A 27,433-nucleotide genomic window follows, 5' to 3' on the forward strand; every position below is an offset into this window, starting at 1 on the left:
AAAGATGTAGCAGCTCCTTAGATAAAAGACAACTTGGCTCTTTAAAATAACGAGGATAAGTGTAGAGTGATCACAGGAATATAGTAGGACAGAGGATTCGTTATAAGCTTTGGAAATAAACACTGTAGAAAGAGAAGAAAAGTTTCTTTCCCGGCTTCTCTGGCTTGTAAGCAATTTATTGGTATTGATCTGTGAAGAGTGGCTTTTATGACCTAGCATCATCTAGGCCAGTGTTTCTCAACCTTGGCGAGTTTACGTCCTGTGGACTTCAACTCCCAGAATCCCCTAGCCAGCACTGGACTTCAACAGGACTTCAACTCGCCAAGGTTGAGAAACACTGATCTAGGCAATCACTCTAAGTCACAACTCGAGGTGGAGGGTGGTGGTTAGATTATATTGTAGATGACTAGCATGCAAACCAACTTAAGCCCTCCAAAACATCTTAAGTAAACCAAAAGATTCAGTAGCTCCAGAAGGAAAAACAGGTGTCATCTACAAAATACAATGGAAGGATTGTAACACTGACTGTGAAGGCATGATGGCAGAAGGCTAGCAGAACAGATCCATGAACAACAACTAGCCGTCAGAAGACATTAGGAAAACCCCTTAACCCAACAATACATGGAGAGACTTCACCATAGTTTCAACTGGGAAAGTGAGCATCCTAGATCAATGATGATGAACCTTTTTCTTGCGGTGTGCCAAAATTGTCTGTGCGCGCCCACATCAATTCAATCCTCCATGCTCACCTGCATATACATGCATCCCCCCCCTGCGCATGCATGCACAACCCCTCCCTAGGCTCCGGAGGTTTTCCTGAAGCCTGGGGAAGGGCGAAAACAGTCTCCCCTGCCCCCTCAGAGGCCCTCCGGAAGCCAGAAACGGATCATTTCTGAACTTCCGGTTGGGGCCCTTTTTCACTTTCGGGAAAGCCTCTGGAGGCTGGGGAGGGCAAAACACGGCCCCAACGGGCCAACCAGAAGTTCAGAAATGATCTGTTTCCAGCTTCCAAGGGGCCCCAATGGAGGCCATTTTTGAAAAACAGGCCCAACGGGCCAACTGGAAGTTTGTTCCTTTTCTTCTCGTTGGTTCGTTAGGCCTGTTTTTTCCCCTCCCCATCCTCCTGAGGCTTTCCTGAAGCCTGGGGAGGGCATAAATAGCCTCTCCTGGCCCTCTGGAAGGCCAAAAAACAGCTAGCCAGCATGTGCATGTGCTCCAGAGCTGACTGCTGATATGCCAGCAAATATGGCTCCACATACCACCTGTGGCACACGTGCCATAGGTTCACCATCACGGTCCTAGATCATCCAAGTCCAAAAATACAAGAGAATCCCTGGAAGCTTGGCATTCAGACAAAGCCATCAATAGGCACATAGAGATAGACCTGCATACATTTCAAAAGAGACAATCAAAAAGCTGGAAGACCATAACATCAGCTCACCAACAATCAAAACCAGATAAGCAGCAACTACACTAGACCAACAATCAAACAGTAAACAGTACCCCAATCAAGAAACTACTAACTGACACAAACAAACAAGCAGTAAACAGCCTAATCAAGGAACTACCAAGAGGACTTCCACCAACACTGGCAGGACAAGCCAGTTGTATATAAAAAGAGAGAAAACCGCATTGGCTTCTAGTACTGCTGCTGTTACTTAATGAGACAACCAGGCATAGAGAGTACTGAGGACCCCACAGTTCAACTACTGCATGTAGACAATATCTTTATCTGTTGGTGAATTCTTTCTGAGAGATTTAGAACTTTGGGAAGCAAGTTTTTAAACAATCTGGAACAGCCAGAGATCAAACAAGGGCCTTTTACAGATATGGAGAAGGCCATGGACGCCCAAGAAAATAGACTGTGATTATCACCTCCAATGTGAAAATAATACCCTTCTACAGATCTGAAAGGAGGGCGTGTATTTTTGGAAGTCTCAATCCAGAAATACTTCAGGCTTATTTCCCACGTGTCCATCCATCACCTAGAAAACAAAGTTTTGCTAATGGTACAGAAGCAATTTGCAAGGAAATCAGAACTGATGACCTACATAATGAGGAAATGCTAACAGGACAAGTTTGAACCATTGAAGGAAGGGAGAAAAGTCTTCTTCTCCTCCTCACGATGACAATCTAATCCCCAAATATAGTTTCTGATTGTGCCAGGGCCATGCTGTTCACAATTAAAATAAAATGTAATAAAAAAAATAGTTCTGGTCTTTTAATGAGCAATTTTCAAATGACAAAATCTCTGGATTAATCAAAGCCTCTAATTATATTTTATGCATGAAGAAAAAAAAAGATTGCACACAGGGGAAACCGAGAATCCCCCCTCCCCCCATTTGACTAATTTCTTTGTTTCAAGTCTTGATTTTTAGTATTTCTATCTTTTTATCTGTCTCTTAAAACCCTGCTCGTCATTGAGTTAAAAGGGGGCCCTTCCTTGGCAGCGGAACTGTCTGTAATCACCTTTCAGTTATCTTGGCTGTGTTCCTCATCAAGTTAAGAGATTCACCCTGGAAAGGGACTTTTGCTCAGTCACAGGAATTGATTTTTTTAAAAATAAATTCTATTACAATCAGCATCTTCTCCATTAAGGAATTGAGCTCTCCACCAGCTTTTGCAATTCCTGCATTTTCCAAGGTAACTTTCTTAAAGCTGCAGTGTATCTGTTCTACTCGTGTCTGATCTGCTCTATGGCTATGGAGCAGGGGTGAAATCCAGCAGGTTCTGATCAGATCCGGAGAACTGGTAGTGGAAATTTTGAGTAGTTTGGAGAATTGGTAAATGACTGGCCCCACCCCATCTATTCTCTGCCTCCCGAGTCCCAGCTGATCAGGAGGGAATGGGGATTTTGCAGTAACCTTCCCCTGCCACGCCCACCAAGCCACATCCACAGAACTGGTAGTAAAAAAAAAATGAATTTCACCACTGCTATGGAGTCAGAACTTCAGGAACAGAGGTGGGATTCAGCAGGTTTGGACCAGTTCGCCTGAACTGGTAGCAGAAACCGCGGGGCCAGGCTCTATGCCATCCTATTTAGGCATGTTTTTGAGGCCATGCACATGCACAGAAGACGCATGCATGGGCAGAGCGCATATGCGAAAGGCTGGGTGCGTGCACGGAGGTGGCACAAGTGCCTATATAGCAAGTGGGTTCAGGACCCACCATTGACACTGGAATTGAAAGTTGTTGTTTTTTCTCCAGTGTAATACATAATCAGTTACACAGGTTGTATATTTGTTATACAGTATAATACACAATCTATACCCTTAAATTGTTCTTGAAAGAAAAATGCTTTCTGCTTCTTCCACATCTACCTGGATATCTGTAGACGTTCTTTCTGCTCAGAGCTGTGATGAAGGATTAGCCCACACTGGGTTCTCTTTTCCTGATGTACCTTTTCCTTCTCGATTTCTGTTTGTCAGATCCTACTCTTTCTTTTCCAACCATCCTACCGTTGTTTTGAATTATCTCCATCCTGAGGATAATTATGCATGTTCTTAGCCTGATTATAATTAAAGTCAGGGCGGATAGTAATTGGCCTATTCAGAAAAGCAGTTTGTTTCCTTGCTGTTTTTCATAAGGAGGGATCCTTAACAAAACTTAGAATTGTAGTTTGGGCTGTCATTGTCACTGCGTTAATTGGTTTGCTAGCTATGTTGAGATTTATTGCGCATGCTCCAGTTCTTACCTGGCAAGTGATTTAGTACGCATGCTCATTCACATTCCTTAACTTTCTCTTCTGATCTTCCGTTCGCCTGCCAAGAAGGGGGCAGGCACATAGCTCTTGCCAAAATGTAGTTAATTGAGTTAGCACTTTTGTATTTTTATTTTCTTTTATATTAAAAATGTTTTTATTAGATCTTGCTTCGGGTTTATTTTTTCCCCCCGCTTATTTTCAAAAGTATGCTTCAGGGAAATGCCAAGATCCTCACCTCCTTAATTCAGGGCGAAATTCACACTCCAACAGTCATCTTCTCTTTAAAGGATGGGTCATTTTTCACCATATGGCATTCCACAATGTTTCTTGGAATTGAAAGAGGAAAAACGAAACAGTCAAGATAGCTGCTGCAAATTATGTGATTGACATCTTACTCCCCCCCCCCCCAAGCATTGCAAAAGGATTTCTGGTGCGACTTTGATCACACCACATTTTTAATATAATAAATAATTAAAGTTTTTTTTTAATTTATAAAGACAAGATATTTTTTAAAAAATAATAATAAATTGCAACCCTGCAAAGTGTCCTGCTTGAATCTGACGCAGTGGCTCAGTGACTAAGACACTGAGCTTATTGATTAGAAGGTCAGCAGTTCAGCTGTTTGAATCCCTAGCACCGCATAATGGAGTGAGCTCCCGTTACTTGCCCCAGCTTCTACCAACCTAGCAGTTCAAAAGCATATAAAAATGCAAGTAGAAAAATAGGAACCACCTTTGGTGGGAAGGCATTCCGTGCACCTTCAGCATTTAGACATGCCGGCCACATGACCACGGAGATGTCTTTGGACAGCGTTGGTTCTTCGGCTTTGAAACAGAGATGAGCACCGCCCCCTAGAGTCGGGAACGACTAGCACATATGTGCAAGGGGAATCTTTGCCTTTACCTGAACCTGTCTTGAGTCCTGGATCTCCAGCAAACATAGGCCATAATCTGGGACTGAGTTTCTTTAGGCTTTCAGACATGTTTTTCAGACAGATGCAGGAAACTGAAATGTGGGCGCCTACATTTCAACAGGCAAATCATATGAAATTTCTTGATTGATAGACCCATGGGGTCTCTGCCTTGGCTAGACATGGCTTAAGACTCGAATCTCTGTTTTCCCCTGAGCTGAAACCAAGAGATTTGCAACATCCATTCTTGTGACAGGCAGACAGTAATTGGCCTCTCAGCAGGCCGAGTCTGGAATTAATAAGAAGATCTTCCACTAACCCTGAATCCAGCAATTCACTCTGGCTGCTCCGTTTTAGGCTGGAGAAAAATACCATATTTTTGGGAGTATAAGACGCTCTGAAGTATAAGACACACCTAGCTTTTGGGGAGGAAAACAAGGGGAAAATATCTGCCTCTGCCTCCCAGCAATTTGCCTCCTTGCAACAAATAGTACAGACAATATACACTGTAGTGTTACATTTCAGACTATACTGGTACAGATACTGTTAAAATTGGTGCGCTTTCTGGAAGTATAGTTATTCTCTGCTATTTAAAAGAAGATACAATAGTACTGGGCCTCTTCAGATCAAGCATTTATTTTTAAAAGCTTATTCATTTTGTTAAGCTCTCTAGAGCAATAATAAAGCAGTCTTTAAAAAATAAGTCTAATAATTTGAACATTCTATAGGCATTTACAGTTATTGACTTACTTCCTTGCAGAAAACAGCCTGATTAGAACAAGAAAAAAAAAATCTGCCTCTGCCTCCTAGCAATTTGCCATGTGGAGCAAACAGCAAGTTTCACTTTCAATTTCTCCTGATCATCAGCTGTTTCAGGCTGCAGGGATTATTATAGTCTATTGCAGCTTCCGGAAACCTCACTTTCCCCATTTGCTGCAAGGAGGTAAATTGCTGGGAGGCAGAGGCCAAAGGGTTGGGGCTGGTGGATGGGTGAGGCTACATTCAGTGTATAAGACACATCCAAATTTTCACCCTCTTTTAGGGGGGAAAAGGTGCATCTTCTAGTCCAAAAATACGGTAATCTCAAGGGCTGTAAATCTAACTTTACATGGCTTTGAGTATTGGTAGTCATGACATCACTGGCACTGGGGATCTTCACCCACTTGTTCCTGAATTAGCAACCTAGAAATGGCTGTTTGGGCATCGATGAAGAATGTCATGGTTATCATGATTAACAAAACCATCTTTTGAGTTAGTACTTGGAATTGACAACCAGACAGTGTAAATGGATTGTAAATGGATTCTCCCTGTCCCCTTTCTATAGCATAAAGATTGATATTATTGCCCCATTAGAAAGATAAATGCATGGTACATTTTACTCAATGGATTGAGGACTTCATTGCGCTTGTCACCTATGAACAAACTGCTTATAGATGTACATTTTGTACAGTAGGTTAAAATAATAGTTATATCAGTGTATTAGACATATGTATTTGAATAATAATTGCATTAAACCATTACCTATAGAATTGTCTGTGGAGATTTTCAATAATCCAGGTCATGGTTGTCCCAAAGGTGCTTTTCAAAAGGCAACTGGACTTCCTTAGAAACTGGATTTTTCAAAAAACGTACCTTTTGAAGAGCTCCTTTGGGATTTCTCTAGAATTGTAACTGTTTGTTGGGCGAAAGAAGGAAGAATGGCATGTGAAATTACTTAAGAGTAGTTTAGTTAATTGTTCTTTACCTATCGACAGAATCTTGTCAGACTAAAGCAACTATATGTATAACTATAGATATATTCTGTGAACTGCTGTGAAGTGCTAGGGAGAAACTTAACCGCTTCCTGCTGATCAAACTTTCCAAGTTCTGCTGCCTCTATGCCCTCTGGGAGGCAGCCCCTCCCTTCTGGGAATCCAGACTACATTCCACTACATTTTTACTGTTCATTAATGTACTTCCTTCTTTGTCATATTTTACTTTATTTTTAAATGCACTTTGCTTGTTCTTTTTTCCTTGATATTGTCTGTACTTTTAGCTTTGCATGTTGCTTTTGTTCTTTTTGTTTTTGTCACGATTTCAAAAACAATAAAAGAATACAGATAGAATTTTGTACCAGGGTTCTTCAGGTTCTTTAACATATCCTTGGCTTTATTAACATATCCTTGGCTTTATTAACATCCTGTACTTCCTGTTGATTTCGCTATTGTAATCTAAAATGGTTGCATGTGGCTTTTCCAGATAGCGGAGCATTTCTTGCTCCACAAATTTCTAATGGAATTGAGTGCTTAGCCTAAGAAAGCAAGACTAGAAGTATCAGGAAATTGATGTTCAGGTTGTGTTTTTTTTTTCCAGAAAACCCCAGAGAATCCTGTTTTGATCCAGGTCTGATTAAGAATGGGACTCGAGCTGGAAGTGAGCTGAAACTGGGCTCCACAATCACATATTACTGTGACAGTGGTTATGTGATTGAAGGGGTATCCACTCTGACATGTGTCATGGGAGGAGATGGGAAACCTGTGTGGAACAAGCCAAGGCCCATGTGTACAGGTAAGTTGGAGGTCTTCTGAATTCAAATAGAACATCACTCTTCTTCTGATACAAATACTCACAAACGATAGAGGAGAACTGAACTTACAAGTGAAATTGTGAGAATTGTAGAGTGGCTAGAACAACTTTCTTTTTTTGAAAAAAAATATCTCTTTTCTATTTCAAATATGTTTTGTTTTCCCATGTATGATATCCTATAGGCCAACAGTCTCATTATCCAGGGCATTCCTTGAAACTCCACCATTTGAAATCAAATTCTGTTGAACAATCATTCATTAGGGTTTTATTACTCCCAGTGTATAATGCAGCATAAGTTATAAAAAATGTATCAGGCACAGGTTCTGCTTAAGATGCATTCTGCAGCATGCCTGCTGCTTATTGCCCATTGAATTAATAGAGTATTCTGGGCCAGCAATTTAGGGAAGAAAAAGGAGGCAATCATCAAAAGCTAACCTCATTTTACCTTTCTCCGTGTTTTAGCACCATGTGGAGGTCAGTACACAGGATCGGATGGTGTTGTCCTGTCTCCCAATTATCCTCAGAACTACACCAGTGGACAAGTGTGCCTGTATTTCATCGTTGTGCCCAAAGATTATGGTATATCCCTATTGTTCATGCCTTCTGATCCTTTTCTGATTGTAGTGTTGATGCAAAGAGGTGAGAAGAGGTAATAGGAGTCAGGAATTCCTAATGGTACCCAACAGAATGGTGCAAATCGTAGCTGAGAGTACAGGGCCTTTCAAGAGTCTACACCAAATTTGCCAGGCGAAAAATTATGCGGATGACTTCTCTCTCAATTTATCCTGCAGATGGAAAAAGTCTAAAATCATTTCTCAAGAGTAGGTTTATTCCTTAGAACCAGTTTAGGATAGTGGTTAAGACACCAGGCTCGAAACTGGGACACCATGAGTTATTTTTCATTTCATTTTTATTTTGTTCGGTTTGTTAAACCTGTATAAGATAACAGGTATAAGTATGGACATGAACAAGGGAAATGAGTACAAATAAATGTAGGCAGTAGGACAGGGACGGTAGGCATGCCCCCTTTACGGACCTCTTAGGAAAGGGGTGAGGTCCACGGTAGACAGTTTAAGGTTGAAGTTATGGGGGTTTCAGGATGTATTAGGTGAACCAATATCTGAAGTCCCAATGACTTTAACTGACACAAATGCTTTTGTGCATGCATTTGCCTAAAGCCTTCTTGAAGGTGCTTAGACTGGTGACCATCCTCATGTCTGGTGGGCAAAAAATATTGGATCATCCCTTCTCATGCTTATACTTTTTAGATATGGGGAGAGAATTCCTGACATGTCCCAACATACATCTAGAGAATACCGGATTGTGAATCCAGTTCTAGATTAACAATTTGCCTGGAATTTAAGTTCTTTTGAGGGACGCAGTGGCTCAGTGGCCAAGACGCTGACCTTGTTAATTAAAAAGGTCGGTAGTTTGGCGGTTCGAATCCCTAGCGCCACATAACAGAGTGACCTCCCATTACTTGTCCCAGCTTCTGCCAACCTAGCAGTTTGAAAGCATGTAAAAATGCAAGTTAAAAAAATAGGGACCACCTTTGGTGGGAAGGTAACAGTGTTCCATGCACCTTCGGTGTTTAGTCATGCCGGCCACATGACCATGGAAATATCTTCAGACAGCGCTGGCTCTTTGTCTTTGAAATGGAGATGAGCACTGCCTCTTAGAGTCGGGAACAACTAATACATATGTGCAAGGGGGACCTTTACCTTTACTAAGTTCTTCTTTATATCTTTCTTGATTTTCTTGCTAGTCGTTGCACTGAATGACTAAATAAGAGGGTTTTTTCCCCTATAGACTGTGAATTATGTATATGCCATTAAAAAATTTTACAGCTTCAAGGAACTTTAGTGCTTTGGCATAAAACTGCATAGAAATCAGTACCACAAATGTTTTTGATACATGGCTGTATGTTTCCTCTCCTATGCTTTGACATTGTTTATGGCTGTTCAATATGTTACTAGCTAAAGATCCATTAGCTTCAGTAACAGTGGAAAAATAGAGTCGTAAAGCTGGCAAAGGTCATTGAAATTTATTTATTTATTTGATTTAGTTTGTCAAACATGTAAAAGATAACAGGTATAAATATAAACATAAATATGAACACAGGAAATGGGTATGAATAAATAGAGAGAGTAGGACAGGGACGTTAGGCATGCTGGTGCGCTTATGCGCAGACTTCTTAGGGATGGGGTGAAGTCAACAGTAGACAGTCTAAGATTAAAGTTATGGGGGTTTGAGGATGTAACAACAGAGTCAAGTAGAGCATTCCAGGCATTGACCACTCTGTTGCTGAAGTCGTATTTTCTGCAATTCAGTTTGAAGCAGTTTACCTTGAGTTTGTATGTATTATTTGCCCATGTATGGTTGAAGCTGTAGTAGTCATTGACAGGTAGGACATTCTAGCAGATAATTTTGTGTATTACTCTTAGATCAGACCGTAAGCAGCGTAGTTTTAAGTTCTCCAAGCCCAAAATGTCAAGCCTGGTGACGTAGGCTATTCTGTTTCGAGCAGAGGAGTGGAGTACTCTTCTCGTGAAACACCTCTAGACTCTCTCAATTGTATTAATATCCAATATACAGTGTGGATTCCAAGAAGACGAGCTGTATTTGAGAATTGGTCTGGCAAAGGTTTTGTATGCCCTAGTTTGCAGTATAATATTACCTGAGAAAATGCTTCACAGGATTAGGTTGACAACTCTTAATGCCTTTTTGGCAATGCTGTTACAGTGTCCTGGTCAATGGAGAAATTCAAATTAATACACACACACCAAAGGTGAAAGTCCATTTTTTGAACATATATGGACACATCTAATTGAAGTAGAGCCCTCCACGCCCTGGATCATTGCTCCCATTGCCAAACTTCTCTTACTGTTAAAAAGAATTTTTCCCCTAGCATTCAGCAAGAATGAGCCTAGATATGATAAATTTGATATCTGTTTTATTTAAAAAAAACTCTATTAGCATTTGAGTGTCCTTGAGTCTTTTTTTTATAGAGCTAAAGTGAAATCTAAGTTTTAAAAATTAAGAGATGAAATATGCAGTACTTTTTAAACCTGCAAAGGATCATATGCTCAATCTTCCACAGCTTGCAAATTTCCCCCTCCTATTCCCAGGTATGAAATCTATTACAATGTCACAATTAAAATCTGGCAGGGCTATCACAGAGCAGGGAAAAAATCTGTCAATGCCAACCTTGGCTCACTGATTACCATTTGGCCATTCTCAGTAATGAGCAATCAGTGTGTCTTTTTAAAAATTATTATTTTTTCCATATTATTTATGTCTTGCTTGTTACTTGTAGGAAAATCCCAAAGCAGGAATATAGCTCATTTTAAAAAGAATTGCAATTAAACATAAATAATTCAGTTTCAAATGTGTGTCCCTCCACCTCCCATTGCTTGGAACCATAAATTCATATGATTCAAGGTCAAACATGCTGTGATTCAGAATCAAATAAAACCAGACCCAGAAAATGCAGCTCTACCTATTAAACCTGTAAACCAATGGAATGGATAAATATGCTAGTGTTATGCTGTAGCCAAACCGATCCAAAGTGGAATGAGCTTGGAGCCAAGTCAAAGTTGGCCTTCACATCTGTATATTTCGAATACTTCCTGTGTTCATCCTTTCCCTCTTTGAATTGCTGAAGATACCAACAGGGCAAGCAAAGGTAGAGCTTCAGAAATAGAATAACAGCAGATAATATCCCAAATTGGTCCATTGCTCACAACACATTGAACATGTTAATGTTTCAAATGGTCTTCTTGATTCGAAGGATGACACCTCCAGGGCTTCAAACCGCTGCTTTAATCGAATGGCTAAGGGAGTCTTTCACAATCATACTTGATTCAGTATATAAGTGGCCCGTATTGAGTTGGAGGTATTCAAAAATTCTGCAAAACTCTAGCAAAAGAAACTCTAGCAAAAGAAATTATTGGAAAAGAGTCCACCAAATTTAAGCCAGTTTCCTCTTCTTCCCCTCACTGCTTCATCCCTCCTCATACATGCCTCTTTTCCTAATCATGGGGACCAAATGTTGATAGGGTAGAGTAGGGCAGGGCAGAATAGAATAGAATGGAATAGAATAGAATGTAGAATACAGTAGAATAGAATAGGAATGGAATGGAATAGAATAGAATAGAATTCTTTATTGGCCAAGTGTGATTAGATACACAAGGAATTTGTCTCTCAGTGTCCATAAAAAGACAAGATACATTCATCAAGAATCATAAGGTGCAACACTTAATGATAGTCACAGGGTACAAATAAGCAATCAGGAAACAATCAGTATCAATATAAATCTTAAGGATACAAGCAACAAAGTTACAGTCATGCAGTCATAAGTGGGAGGAGATGGGTGATAGGAACAATGAGAATATTAAGCATATTAGTCCATGTTGAAATGAAATTTGGAAAACGGATTAAATTCATGTATACCCGCTAACTTCAGCATTTGGTGAAATACATACAGAAAGTGAGATATCATACAGAATAAAAGTATATCACACAGAAGAAGGCCAGGGTATGTTCTGATCACAGGAAGTAGGTTTATAATAATCATTTTAATTCACGGAAGATACATATTGATTGAATCTTAGGAAAAAGCTCCATAACAGCAATTTGACAGCTGAACCAGTAACCCAGACAGCTGGCGGATTGCCTTTCAATATGCTTGGGAATTCTGGGAGTTTCAGTCCACATATCTGAGTTTGTGAAAAGCTGGTCTGCCATATGGATGCTGGAGGAGTGACATATAAATTTAATAAATAAAACAAATAAATTACAGGGATGCTTTAAATGGGATTCCAGAACTAGTCAGAGAGTTGGACTCAGTGCATTAATAAAAGAGAAAGGTAAAGGTTCCCCTCATACATATGTGCTAGTCGTTCTCAACTCTAGGGGGCAGTGCTCATCTCCATTTCAAAGTCAGCATGTGGCCAGCATGACCAAATGCCAAAGGCGCACGGAACGCTGTTTTCTAAGGTGGTGCCTATTTTTCTACTTGTGTTTTTTACAATGCTTCCAAACTGCTAGGTTGGCAGAAGTTGGGACAAGTAACAGGAGCTCACTCCATTATGCAGTGCTAGGGATTCAAACTGCCAAACTGCCAACCTTTCTGATTGACAAGCTCAGTGTCTTAGCCACTGAGCCACTGCGTCCCTCAGTGCATTAATAGCCCCTTTTAAAAATCCTGGGGCTCCAGCATCTTTACACATCTCTCACCTCCATTTTAGCTACAGCTTTGCCAAAGGCACCAAGTTAGTCTTATAGAAAGTGATGGTCAATGTGTGCACCTTCTCCTATGCTTAAATGCCCCACCTTTCTTTCTTTCCCATTGATAGTGGTATTTGGCCAGTTTGCCTTCTTCCAGACAGCCCTCCATGACATCATTGAAGTACATGATGGTCCAAACCAACATTCTCGCCTCCTCAGCTCTCTCTCTGGTTCTCATACAGGTGAGGTTCTGCCTCTTTCTTTCCTCCTGTGGGTAAGATCCTTCGGGGAGAGGGGGCGGTCTATAAATCTAATAAAACTTAAACTTAAGATGTCCTAAGAGATGTCCATCAAACACTGTAGGCATGCCTTGATTGTGGAATTGTTAAAGGATCATGCTATGCATGTTCAGCTATGCATTCCCTCCCACCCTTTCCTGCTTTGATATAAGTTCTGTGATGGCTATTTGAGTGTATTCTTTGTGATCGCCTAAAATGTTTAGCCATGGCAATTTCCAGCTCAACCCAAAGGGAAAAGGGAAGTTATCCCACCACTGTTCACATAATTTTTAAGGGAGTGTTATTTATAGGGAAAGGAAACTGAGTAAAAACAGATCTCATTTACACTTTGACAACTATAATTCATGTCCTGACCACCAATTTGTGGAGCTACTGTAAAATGCTGTACATGGGGCTACACATGGACATGTTCCGGTAGCTGTAGCTGATCCTGAATGTAGCAGTGAGATTGCTCAGAAGTCAGGGGTGAAATCCAGCAGGTTCCGACAGGTTCTGGAGAACCAGTAGTGGAAATTTTGAGTAGTTCAGAGAATTGGCAAAGGCCACCTCTGGCTGGCCCCAGAGTGGGGTGGGAATGGAGATTTTGCAGTATCCTTCCCCTGGCACGCCCACCAAGCCACACCATGCCCACCAAGCCACGCCTACAAAACCGGTAGTAAAAAAAATTGAATGCCACCATTGTCCTAAGTCAATAGGCTGTATAAATGTTCTTAATAAATAAGAAATAAATAATAAACTGCAGCTGATAGACTGCCCAGACTGATCTTGGCTTTGTTTAGGCAAACTTTCAAAGTTGACTGGGAAGAAGGCAAATATAAATGTCTCAGGCTAATGTTGCAAGATCCAATCTGGGTCAATTGCTGAGACCAGAAGTTTAGTCTTCTGATCTTTTGGACTTATGCTGGAGCCCACCTTTAGGGAACCATTCTCTAGCACAGGGGTGGGGAACTGTGGCTCTTTTGCGACTTGTGGACTTCAACTCCCAGAATTCCTGAGGCAGCTATGTTGGTTCTGGAATTCTGGGAGTTGAAGTCCACAAGTCGCAAAAGAGCCACAGTTCCCCACCCCTGCTCTAGCAGAATGTGTGCTTTGGGCTATTCTAGGCATAGAATTTATGTGGTGTCTGGTTGTGTGTAGCTTTTTAGTTGCTGATTGAGGTGTTGTTGGCCAGCTATTAAATTGTTGTCTGTTGTTTCCTTGTGCTGCCGAGTCCTTGGCTCCTGACAAGCTGGTGGTAAATCAGCACTCTATTGACTGACAAGGGAACCATTTCCCAGGCTTCAGTCGTTTCCCTGGCCCTTTTTGAACCTGCTCGACCAACAATTTTAGTAGCCGTAAAATGGAATGTATGTCCTTGTTCATTGCAATGTGTGGCCACCAAGGAGTTTTAATCTTCTCGTCTGACCGCTCACGTGTTCTTGCAATCTGGTGGTTAGCTTCCTCCCCATCTATCCTACATAGTCACAGGGGCAATCTGTGCAGAGGATCTGGTAGATTACGTTAGAAGTACCTCCCATCTTCAAGCAATCTTTGCAATGCATTTGTCCTCATGTGGCAGCCTCTGGACTGTGTACAATGCTCACTTGCAGATCTCAGAAGTTGTGTTCTACTGCTTCTGAAATGTTCTTGATTATGATAGGGAAGGACCAATGTAATAATGTCTATATGATTCTAACAATAACTTCATCAGAGGCAATGATGGGAAAAGATATCCCTTCTGTAGAAAGCCTTCTCCCAAAGTTTCAACAGATACCAACCTTTTGGACTTTTTGGGCACAGGAATAGACGTTTTGATTCTCCTAGGTATTGTCCAAAACCTTTTACTGAGTTGAGGTCATTTGCTTTCATTTTAATCTATTTCTTACTTTCATTTCAAGTTTATGTATTGCTTTTAAAATTATTTGCTTTCCTTTGGGGTTTGTTTGTTTTTTATGTGCTACATTTTCTCACAAATCAACATTTTTACTTTCCTGGAACTTAATTTACTTAATTTGCAGGTGTGCCATTCATAAAGAGTAGATGGTAATGTGGTCTAGTAAAGAGGTTTCTTATTTTATTGCATTTTGCTGAAGGTGTTTTTTTTTCCTTCCATCCTAGGTGAATCATTGCCTCTGGCTACTACCAACCAAATACTGATCAAATTCAGTGCCAAAGGGCAGGCCACAGCCAAAGGTTTCCATTTTGTCTATCAAGGTAGGTGAGGAGTCTGGAAATAACTCTGCTGACTGTGACAGTCAAATAAAAATAGAGCATAAGCACTCCAGAAATAATAGGAAAGATTGTGGCCTGAAGTTTTCTGAATGGATAATATGCCATACTGCAGTTTACAGTGACTTTAAATGCAAACTCAGAACTCCTCTGGGCTGAGACATAAAATATTATTGCACCATTTTTTCCCCTTTTGTTCCTCACCTTCTCCTGACATTCACTTGTTTACGCAATGCATGTTATGTGAAAAAAAAACACTTGAATTTTGCTAATCAGAGTTTGTGTCTCAGTGTATAATCAGAATGTATGGTAGAATTGGGATAGAAATTCAGTAGAAGAGGATTGGAATCAAAAATTCCAAATATCAACTTGGCCAGTTCGCTTGGCATAAGAACTCAGCAGGAGAATTTGATTATAGACTGATTTAGTTTGGTATTCTTTAAAAAAATGCTGTAAGAATCCATCTATACTCCTGATTTGTAAAATTATAGCCTTTGTAATATAAATAAGAAACTAGAGTTCTCAAAACAAATGGAAACTATTTGAGTAGTTCTCCATTACAACAAGGAATAGCACTTAGACTTATATACCACTTCATAGTGCTTTTACAATCCTCTCTAAGTGGTTTATAGAGTCAGCATATTGCCCCCCAACAATCTGGGTCCTCATTTTACCCACCTCAGAAGGATGGAAGGCTGAGCCAACCCTGAGCCTGTGAGATTTGAACTGCCGAACTGCAGCTAGCAGTCAGCTGAAGTAGCCTGCAGTACTGCACTCTAACCACTGCACCAGCTCAAGAAATCTTCTTTCTAGCAACCAACAGTTGCAAGAATTATGGGTACAGATCTAGGTCTGCATTGAAATTGTTCCCTCATCACAGAGTTGAAAGTGGCCACCTCCCTTAGCACACACCAACTTCTTGATGTCTACATTTTGATCTGGTAACAACAATACTGACAGTGCTTAGAAGGGGAACAAACCAATTTCCATCAGCATTTTTATTTTCAAAGATGTTGATAGCCACCAAATGATAAGCAGGGATGAAGGGAGTGTCTTACAAGGGCTAGAAGGATTAGCAAGTAATATTGAGGTCAGTAGATGTTGATCCATGTTTATGTCATACACCGAAGCCATCTCATGAGTGAGCCAGCATCTTCTCCTGAAAGCCATGTGGCAAGAGCATATGGTCACAATTTTAAGTAGGAAAAAGATTGCACACTCCAGAGCTAGGAGAATTCTTAAAGAAAACATTCTAGCATCAAATGAAAGATGAGAATATCAGAATAGTGTCTTTCTTCTGGCTGTATGAGCTACCCATTGCTTATCACTTGTTCATATACCTTCAAAACACAGACTGGAAGATCATACGTCAAAGATGCTGGGGCTGATTGTGAGAGATGGTGCCAATAGAAGGGGTGCTTGGTATGATGGACTACAGTGAAGTAGGAGGCAGTTTCCCCGGAAGGAGGGAGAACATTCCAGAAAGTGGTGGGGAGAGACATACAGCACCATACCCTCATGGATAGGATTCAGAGCATAAGGATAGCCACTGCCTGTATATCCATATAGCTTTAATCTGGCAAGAATCTGTCTATTGTATGTAAGTAAGTACTGCTTTTCAGTAAGTCGAGCTGAAAACTCCGGATAGACTACATGAGTTGAGATGGTCCTTCCAGTTCTGTGATTCCCATGTACCCCACATGAACTGATAGTGAGATCTTGTGCAAAGAAAGCAAAGACAATCATGCTCAGCTCAGTATACCTCTAAACATGACAGCACTTTGGTAAGTTCCAAATGTCAGCAACCACCCAAGTGACCATAGCTGCATTGTTTGTTTGTTTGTTTGAAGTGGAAAATATCCAGAGACACTCACTCTCTCTCTCCCTCTCTCCCTCTCCCTCTCCCTCTCCCTCTCTCTCTCTCTCTCTCTCACACACACACACACACACACACACACTTACTTTCCCTCCTAAATAAGCTGCCTTTGTGAGTACATGCAACGTGCCTGCTTGGTTCCCCATCAAAAGCCCCTCTTGAAATGCTACTTTTAGATTCTTCGAACAAGCTTTGCTTTTTCATAGATTTCTGTTCCCCGGGATGTTTTTCAAAGGCTTCAATAAGGAAACTCCTAATTAACGACACATCTGATGTGTGTGAAGTTCTCCAGAGGGGATAAGAAAAAAAAAGGCCCTTGAGAGTTCTTCTCCAGAAGGACCTCAGCCTCAGAGTTGCCCCGTGGAAGTGTAGGGGAGTTTGATTTAGGGCAAAGTGTGAGCCACCACAGAGAAACTCAGCTTGGATTTCTTTTGATGCTTTGTCTGCCTAATCAGAGATCCATTCAGTCCTCACTCAGCCTGTTTTGGAGAACCTGTTTTGATAGCAATTTTTAATGATTTAACTAGACACTGAAGAAGTCAAATGAGAGTTTCCTTCCTCCCGCCTAAGTGTAATTGCAAGCCCCCACCCCTACGGTTCTTGCTGATTGCCTCTCTATAAAAAAAATCGCAATGCAAACAGGCATTTCCTACTTCTTATGCCTGACTTTCTTTTTTTAAAAAATATTTTTATTAAAAAAAAAGACACTTTTTTGGCAGTTTCCTTCTGTACAACATTTCCACCTCTGTATACATCCATTGTAAATGCACTTCTACCCCTTTATTTCAGTTTCTCTTTGCCTATACATATGATACTATTATTATATGTTCCTTAATTTACAATCCTTAATTATGTACCATTTCCATTTATACGTGTTTGTTCATCTCTACCTATACATTGCTAATTTCTAACTCCTGTGTCTTCTTCATTTAGCCTTTCCTTAAGCTTTACACCTGTCCTCTAGCCGTTTGTACCCCTCATTCCATACCATAGAACAGTGATGGCGAACCTATGGCACGCGTGCCACAAGTGGCACGCGGAGCCATTTGTCAGGGCACGTGAGGAAGCCTCTGGACGGTCCCTGAAGCCTCCGGAAGGCCTCCGGGGGAGTGGGGGAGGCTCTTTTCGCCCTCCCCAGGCTCCTATAAAGCCTCTGGAGCCTGGGGAGGGCGAAAAAAGCATGTAAAAATGGGGGGGTCACGCGTTGTGCGCACATGCGCACTGGGGGGGGTCGTGCATTGCATTAAAGGTGTGGCACGCCTGTACATGACCCCCCTGCGCTCCCCCCACTTGTGGCACGCGAGCCAAAAAAGGTTCGCCATCGCTGCCATAGAATGTTCTGTTTCCTCCTTTTATTTCTTTTGTAAGTTTGTCCATCTCTGCGCAACTCTTTCATTATAACATTTCCCTCTGATGGTATATTATTATTCCTCCAATTTTGTGCCTGACTTCCTTAAGCTCACATCAGATTCATCTCTGGGTCATCCAACTGGTTTCCCCAGTCTTTACAATGCACAGGACAGGTATCACTTTGGCTTGAGCCTACCGACACTCCCCAAATCACAACCATTCCTTTAGGTAGTGTTCAAGGTTACGACAGCACTGAAAAAAGTGACTTATGATCGGTCGTCACACTGATGACCCTTTCAGATCATATCCTGTGATCAAAATGTGGGCACCTGGCAACTGGTATGTATTTATGATGGTTGCGGTATCCTAGTATCACATGATTGTCATAACTAGCTTCCAACAAGCAAAGTCAATGGGAGGAAACCAAATTCACTTAATGACTGCAGGATTCATTTACCAACTACAGCAATTTGCTTAACAACCATGACAAAAAAAGACTATAAAATTAGGTGTGACTCACTTAACAACTGCTTTGCTTAGCAAGAGAAATTGTGGTCCCAATTTTGGTTTTAAGTTGAAGACTACCTGTCTTCATTCAAGGTAGTGGTTGCAGAACAAAAAAAATCCCTTGTTTTTTGACTTTGGAATAAGACGGTATCACTTGGACATGATCTCAGAAATCTCTAAGTGGTCTGTATTTATAGTGGAAGATAACACAGATTGCTTCAGATCCAGAAAGAACAACTGCAATTGTCTTTGCTTTTCTCTGCTTTTGTCTTAGAGTCACAAATGTCATCTGTCCTGAACTCAACTTTTCTTCTGGCCAACAGAAATATTGGCCAAGGGGATGATTTTGTTGTTTTGATTTGTTTTGCTTTGTTTTTAAGTAACTGCATAGCAAACAACTGAAGCTAAAAACAGGTTGTGCATCATTGTCTCTGCAAACAGCCAGGAATTGAGTCCAGCCAAGAAGTAACAGCAGTGGATTTTCTTGAAAACCACTGATAAATAATAAAGCAGCAGCAAAGATACACATCTTAGGTTGTTGATTTGAAAGGGAGGGAGAAACAGCTAGTAAATGCTCCATAAGGCAACATCTACACTTGAGCACATATGTGTCACTATGTCACTTGTCCACAAAAACTCTTTCATTAGATGCATCATTAGGTAACTATTGTCAGATCCGATAAATCCTATGTTATGGCCACTCTGACCAAAGTGATACCTTTCTAAACCATCCTGTAATCTTCCTCTGGTTAATTGAGTGACACAGAAGACCCCATTCTACAATGAGTGAAAAGTTCACAAAATGCCTTCTTCTTGACAAGGGATCAAAAATGCACCCTAACCATTTGGGTGGTGGTGGGGAGAGGTAGCATAGTTTTACTTGCAAGAAAATCACTATATTTACTAACTATAGGGAATTATATATGATGGAAGTTGCCTGGACCAGCAGTAGTTGATTCCAAATGAATCTCAGTTTCCAAAACTTCTGATTTCTAACTTATGTCCCTCTACACAAAGAACTAGTCCAAATAATAAAAGGATGTGCTTGACTAATTCATTCTCTTTCTCTCTCTCTCTCTGTCTCTGTCTCTCTCTCTCTGTCTCTCTCTCTCTCTCTCTCTCACACACACACAGACACACACAAGTGTTCTCTCTGCAGCAACAGCATTAAACTAAAACCTTATTGACTACTGCAATTATGTTTTTTCTCTAAAGAAAGAGTCCAATTTGGGAATCATATCACTCAAAACAGCACAAAATGCAGTTTTATCCTGAACTTGGGGTAAACTTTCAAAATGGGAATTTCATTCTGAGGTCAGAACAACTGAAATGCTTACTTTGAACTCTGAATATTTTCTCTGGACAAACAAATGACTACCTAAAGGGGCCCAGGGATTTCTTATCCATCCTTTCCATAGGCCCAAGCCTCAGCATCCCACCCCTTATCCACCTCATGGGGGTTTTTTTGTGTCAAAATCAATCATTGCCTACTATAATCTGCGGCATAAGTGAGCACTGAAATTGATGAATAGCAGTCAGGAAATAAAATAGACAAAGAAAGAATTCAATAAAATCTGGTAAAAAAGATATTCGAACACTGCTATCATGTCTCCCCTAGTCCTTCTTTTTAGTTTAATGAAAAGAAGGACTAGGAGTGACATGATAGCAGTGTTCCAATATCTCAGGGCTGCCATAAAGAAGAGGGAGTCAAACTATTTTCCAAGGCACCTGAGGGTAGGACAAGAAGCAATGGGTGGAAACTAATCAAGGAGAGAAACAACTAAGAACTGAGGAGAAATTTCCTGACAGTTAGCAATTAATCAGTGGAACACCTTGCCTCTAGAAGTTGTGAATGCCCCAACACTGGAAGTCCTTAAGAAGATGTTAGATAGCCATTTGTCTGAAATGTTATAGGGTTTCCTGCCTAGGCAGGGGGTTGGACTAGAAGACATCCAGGGTCCCTTCCAACTCTGCTATTGTATATTGTATATATTGTATATTGGTCCTGGGAAGGAATTATTTCAGATACTATTTGCATTATAGGTGATGTTCTAGCTGACTTCTAACTTTTAGCTCCTGTACAAAAGCATCTGCTTATCAAGTCTATAATGTTCTTAATTTAAAACATAAATAAGCACAGGACTCTTTGTGACATTTATGTTCTCCATAGTGTCACTCTGGATGACTCTGGATTCTAAATTTCAGCTGCAGAAGGTCCTGATATTTATTTCTAGAATGGATTGAAAAAGGAGAAATAAGGACTTAATCTCTTGGATATTGATATTAGCTTTTCTAATAACTCTTGCTATTTAACATAGGATGCTCCCTGTATTTTGCCTCTGGGATCTTTGCTGGAGGAGGAAGGAAAGGTCATGTTTCATTACCTCGCCTGGAAATCATGATAAACACGGGCTATAACACAAGGACACCTTTGAAGTATATGTTTCATCCTTGATCTCTTACAGAAGGTTTATCTTAAGAGCTTGAAAGCCAAGCTCAATGAAGAAGCTTTCCATCGGGTTCAGTGTCTATTTTGCTCCATGATGTTTTCCTTTCTCTGTCTTTTGAAGCGGTTCCACGAACCAGTGCCACCCAGTGCAGCTCCGTGCCAGAGCCCCGTTACGGGAGACGGATTGGCAGCGATTTCTCAGTGGGGGCTGTGATCCAGTTTGAGTGTAATGCTGGCTATGCCCTCAAGGGATCCCACAGCATTGAATGCTTGACGATGCCTGGAACTCTGGCCCAGTGGAACTCTTCGGTGCCTACTTGTCTTGGTACGTATCTGCCAAGGACAGGACTAAACGGCATTCACAGCCAGTCATTCTGTGGCATGCTCATTTTCTTTTTTTATAACAGACTTTTTAGAACTGTGTTTCTCAACCCCGGCAGCCTTAAGATGTATGGGCTTCGACTCCCAGTCCACACGTCTTAAATCTGCCCAGGTGAGAAACATCGCTTTAGAGCTATCACCCAACCCATGGGAGAAACCAAATAATTTTGTACCAGTAACATTGTACTGCAAACTAGGGCATACAAAATCTTTGCCAGACCAATTCTCAAATACAGCTCGACTGCCTGGAATTGACACTGTATATCAGACATTAATACAATTGAGTGAGTCCAGAAGTATTTCACGAGAAGAGTATTCCACTCCTCTGCTCACAATAGAATTCCCTATGCCACCAGGCTTGAAATTTTGGGCTTGTACAACCTAGAACTACGCCATTTACAGTCTGACCTAGACAAAATTGTCTGCTACAATGTCCTACCTGTCAATGACTACTTCAGCTTCCACTGCAATAATAATACACGGGCAAACAATAGATACAAACGCAAGGTAAACTGCGCCAAACTCGATTGCAGAAAATGCGACTTCAGCAACAGTGGTCAATGCCTGGAATGCACTACTTGATTCTGTTGTTACATCCTCAAACCCCCATATCTTTAACCTTAAACTGTCTGCTGTGGAACTCACCCCATTCCTAAGAGGTCTGTAAAGGGGGCGTGCATAAATACACCAGCATGGGTACCATCCCTGTCCTACTGTCCCCCTTTATTTGCACCCATTTCCTGTGTTCATGTCCATGTTTATACTTATACCTGTTATCTCGTACATATTTGACCAAAGAAAGAAAGAAACTCTGGCTGATCTTGAAAAAAGTTGAGCAGGATTAGATCTGGCTGGCTATGGAATTCTGGGAGTTGATGTGTACACATCTCTAGGTTGCCGAAGTTGAGAAATACTACTTTACGACAAAAATGAAGGAAAAGAAGGATTGGGCTGTTTATTTTTTTTTGTTTAGCGATCTGAGGTTTCCCCAATCTATTTGGAACAGTAGAAATCCTTTCTAAAGGCTTCCATCATGAATATATTATAATCACATATGTTCTCCAAATGATTGTTGTAATTGTTCCTGTGTAACTTCTAATATGGGCATGTTTTATTTTATATTTTATTTATTTATTTGATTTGTCAATCATTTACAAGACAATAGGTATAAGAATAAACATGAGTATGAATGAAATGGGTATGAATAAATGGGGTTTTTAGGACAAGGATGGTAGGCATGTTGGTGCGCTTATGCACTCCCCCTTTACGGACCTCTTAGGAATGGGGTGAGGCCAATAATAGACAGTTTACGGTTGAAGTTATGGGGATTTGAAAATGTAACAATAGAGTCAGGTAGTACATTCCAGGCACTGACCACTCAGGTTTCTAACCTCTGTGGCTGCAGAGGTTTCCTCAGAAGGAATTAGAAGGACCCTCCTGATAGCTCAGCCATCTTGGGGTTGCTGGAGAAATGTTTCTTGTGAGTTCAGGGTCCCGATTCTTTTCTTTCCCCTCCCCAAGGCTAGCAGAAATTAAAATGCATTTTGCTAAATCCTGTTGCCAAATAAATTATGCAGGGGTAGAGCTCGTTTCATTTCAGATATAATTTGCATCTTTTATCTCGGATGCCGTTTCCTTTCTAGAGAGGCTTGTTTCAGGGGAGACGGAAGGCATGGCTGGGTGTTGCTGGGGGAAACGGCTGAGGTTCTCCAGCAGGTGCAAATCATATGTAGATGCTGCAGGAAAGGAATGGGGAATGTTCTTTCAACATGTTCTCCTTTTTTATATTGCATTCAAAGTCATCCAACAAAGATGCATGAAGAATTGGTGCACATCTCAGTGTCTGAACATTCTCTGTCTTTTGCTGCAGGATTTTCCTTGGGATATGCATCCTCCCTAAAGTTATTTATTAATTAAACAAATTAATATAGCTTCCCAAGCCACACACAGGTGACTCCGGATGGCTTAAAACATTTAAAAGATCTATCACATAATAAAAATCCATTAAAAACACCACCATGGCAACAACATTACAATCAAATCAGCCACTTAATCGGCTCCATTCATAGTACCCAGGCCAGAGGTGGCATTCAGCAGGTTCTGACCAGTTCTGGAGAACCAGTAGTGGAAATTTTGAGTAGTTTGAAGAATCAGCAAATGCCACCTCTGGCTGGCCTCGCCCAATCTATTCTCTGCCTCCTGAGTCCCAGCTGATTGGGAGGAAATGGGGATTTTGCAGTAACCTTCTCCTGCCACGCCCACCAAGCCATGCCATGCCCACTGAACCGGTAGTAAAAAAAATTGAATCCCACCACTGACCTAGTCCCATTGGCAAAACCATGTTTTTTGACAAAGCAACAGGATGGGGGGGAACCATACCTTGAGGCGATAATATTCAATATTCAATGTACATTCCTAATCAATGGGATGCATAACATGCAATACCTCCCCTTCTCTGTCACATTCAAACAATATAGGAGGAGAGTCATGTTAGTCTACAGCAGCCAAAAATCTGAATGTCTGGAAGCATCTTTGTTGATCTTAATTGGTGCTATCATGCTTTTATCTCCAGACAAGGAAATGTCACTATAGCAAAAGTAGTACTGATGGGGAAGGTTGTCTTCTTCACCAGGCAAAGTGGAAAGGCAGGTGATGGTACCTGGGTTACCTGCAGAAGGAGGATCATGACACGAAGCAGCAATTGTTAGTCCAAAGAACAGTGTGTCAGGCCTACAGCCATCTTTTCTTTTGGATCTTTGGCCTGCCATCCTTTCTATTATTCTACTATGCATTTTCTATTGTGGGAAAATGGGAGGGGGGATTGTACGAAATGAGATGCGATGTAGCCATAACAATATTCTTTCTAGAAAGCCAAGGTCATCCTTTGTCTTTGCACCTCTGCACCTGACAGGAACTGGATAGGTGGAACTGCCAGCATGGCAGTGGGAGATTGGACCATGGGATGGACTTGTGGGTGTGGGGGAAAGATCTTGAACTTTCAACTGGGTGGGGAAAACCGGGAAGCTTTCAGATTTGGGTTTCCCCAGATGTGCCAACATGGCTCTCTTCATAAATTGGAACTTTGAGGAATGCTTTGCCTCGGACTCTGATTTAATTCTGGATGCTATTTAGAACCCTGACACAGTGACCATTTGTATGTGCAAAAGGTGCAGAAATGAGTGGACGTTAACGGGTTGTCTTTTGGCTTTTCTGAATACACGTCAACTTATGCAGCAACAATCAAAACATGCTCTTAGGTTTTAGGGTGGGAGAGACTAGGCATCTGAGAGAATCATTGGATAATAATTCTGGGGATTAAAAATCACTGCCATTGATCAGTAGAATGATTTCCGTCAAGGACTGTTGATGTAACACAGACTTTCTTGTCTATTTCAGTGCCTTGTGGTGGAAACTTAACAGAGCGAAAAGGCACCATTTTGTCCCCTGGATTCCCTGAGCCTTACTTGAACAGCCTCAACTGTGTGTGGAAAATAACTGTCCCTGAAGGAGCTGGAATACAGGTAAAGCACGGCTACGAAGAATGGCTAAGTTGACAAGCCAGCTCGGATTGGGAAGAAAGGACTCAAACTGTTGTGGCCCGCCAGCAGAGCCAGCAGCAGAGTCAGACAGTGAGGAACAGCTGGAGCCTGTTCCCAGTGTGCACATGTGCAGAGCTGCCAGAAAACAAGAACAACTAAGAAAGCAGGGTTGACTTAGGAATAAAGCCACACCTTGGAGGTGATTGGCCCCTCCCATAGGAAACAACAGAGGAGCAAACGGGAAGTGGGGTTTTGCAGGAAACAATCCATTCATTTGGTTGTTTCGAGAGTGGAAAGTTCTGTTTGTAACTATAAGAGACTCTGTGCCACGTTTGGCCTTGCCCTGCATTTGGAAGCTAGTTCTTTGGCAGCTCGCCAAATGAGATAAGGTTCGTATTTGATAAACGTTCCTCTGAAAGACTGTTTGCTAAGCCTTGTGGACTGTGAATGAAAGGAATGCACAGTCGTGTAAATAAAAGGGGTTTGGCCAGGACCAAGACTCTGCTTCTTGCTGTTTAAGGAAGCCTGGATCAGAACACAAACAAAGACTGCTCTCTCTTTCTTTCAGCTTGTAGCCTAAGCTACAAGACTAGCTTTCTTTCAGCTTGTAGACTAAGAAGTCAAGATGTTAGTCTTTTAATCTGCTTTTTCTTCCCTTTCAGACTAGTTATTAGTAAAGCTACTGTCCAAGATTTAATTCTGTATAAAAGCACTGATGTGGCAAGTGTCAAGGAGAGTATTTATCTCACAGAAGACATCGTGGGCGGAGGGCTATGTCTATCGCAGCCAGAAAGTCGGAAAGGATGTGATAGAATCTTTTCAGGCTAATTGAAATTTTGTTAAAGGGCAGGAGCTATGCAGCTCACTTCATCAGAGGCAAAATCTGATACCGGCGTTCTTCTTTCGATGGTCCGGTTAGCTCAGGTTTGAAGATGGAAAGCAAAGAGCAAATTCTTTCTCTCTGACCAGGAAGTCTGTGCAGCAGTCTGCCAATTTTGAAGGCACTGATGAGCACTGCTGTACTCAGGTAATTGGGAGAATTGGAGGAACTTGTTGTGGCCCTCCAGCGGCCAGCAGAGCTGGCAGCAGATTTGGACAATGAGAAGGTTGGGGAGGAACATGGGCCAGTCCTGGAATCTGGGGAAGGCTCTGAGGAGGGCTCTGCGTCAGAGGGAGAGAGGGGGCCAAGGCCATCTGGTAGTTATTTGCTGCCTCTGGAGCCTCCGGAGTCTGACATCAGTGAGGCAGAAGAACAGCGTGAGCCTGTTCCCAATAGTTGAAGTATCATGGGTTCGTGTGATCACTCTTTGTGACCTTCCCAGCCAGCTTCTGACAAGCAGTCAATACGGGACTCCAAATTCACTTAATAACTGTATGATTCAATTAACAATTGCAGTGATTTGCTTAAAAAACTTAAAATTGGGCAAGAGTCACTTAATAATTGCTTTGTTTTTGGTGTTGTTAGTTACGAAATCATGTCTGACCCATCGTGACCCCATGGACAACGTTCCTCCAGGCCTTCGTTCCTTTACCATCCTCTGAAGTCCATTTAAGCTCACGCCAACTGCTTCAGTGACTCCATCCAGCCACATCATTCTTTGTCGTCCCCTTCTTCTTTTGCCCTCCATCGTTCCAGCATGAGGCTCTTCTCCAGTGAGTCCTTCCTTCTGATTAGGTGGTCAAAGTATTTGAGTTTCCTCTTCAGGATCTGGCCTTCTAAAGAGAAGTCAGGGTCGATCTCCTCTAGAACTGACCAGTTGGATCACCTTGCAGTCCAAGGGATTCACAAGAGTCTCCTCCAGCACCAGAGTTCAAAGGCCTCCATTCTTTGGTGCTCAGCCTTCCTTATGTCCAACCTTCACTTTGCTTTGCTTAGCAACATAAATTCTGGTTCTGATTGTGGTCACAAGTCAAGGATTTCTGCCCTGGGGAGAAGGTTGGACTTGATGATCTTCAAAGTCATTTCTACCTCTTACCTTCCATCATTTTTTTGGTGGAAGAGTGCAGTATATTGTCTCCGAGCTATTTTATTTAACTATGCGCCATAGTGCTAGTGGACATCCAGGATTGCTAAACATGAAAGTCGATGCCTGAAGAAAAACACAGAACCTTCAGAAAGGTTTGTCTGAGATAAAAGCCACAAATACTTTCATCTTTGAAAGAAATGATCTGATAGCAGAAGTTTCCCTGCTCGGTGTCCTTTAGGACTCTACATACATAATTGGCTAGGTAATTAGGACAGTAAAAAAGCATCATCTGGAAATCTCCAGGTTGGAAAAAGTTGTTATGGAGAAAAAATTGGGATATATAGCAACCCCTTTTATTAATGCTTTCCTAGCTAAGGACTAAAAAATATCAACAACCTCAGATAAGCAGAGGATACCACTCTAATGGCAGAAAGTGAAGAGGAACTAAAG

General features: G+C 41.4%; 1 protein-coding gene across 1 annotated transcript in view; it reads left to right on the forward strand.

The window, feature by feature from the left end:
• The window catches only part of CSMD2 (CUB and Sushi multiple domains 2), a gene marked incomplete at its 5' end in the record, with an annotated part of 765,891 nt that overhangs the window by 574,927 nt on the left and 163,531 nt on the right, over nt 1-27,433 (forward strand). The window contains 6 exons of the mRNA XM_081962655.1: nt 6,966-7,160; nt 7,641-7,757; nt 12,536-12,649; nt 14,804-14,899; nt 21,218-21,421; nt 24,874-24,998. Coding sequence (XP_081818781.1) covers nt 6,966-7,160; nt 7,641-7,757; nt 12,536-12,649; nt 14,804-14,899; nt 21,218-21,421; nt 24,874-24,998 — 851 coding nt within the window. The remainder of the gene's footprint in view (nt 1-6,965; nt 7,161-7,640; nt 7,758-12,535; nt 12,650-14,803; nt 14,900-21,217; nt 21,422-24,873; nt 24,999-27,433) is intronic.

The sequence above is a fragment of the Natrix helvetica genome (assembly GCF_964273705.1).
Source record: "Natrix helvetica genome assembly, chromosome: 9".
In the NCBI taxonomy this organism is placed as follows: Eukaryota; Metazoa; Chordata; class Lepidosauria; order Squamata; family Natricidae; genus Natrix; species Natrix helvetica.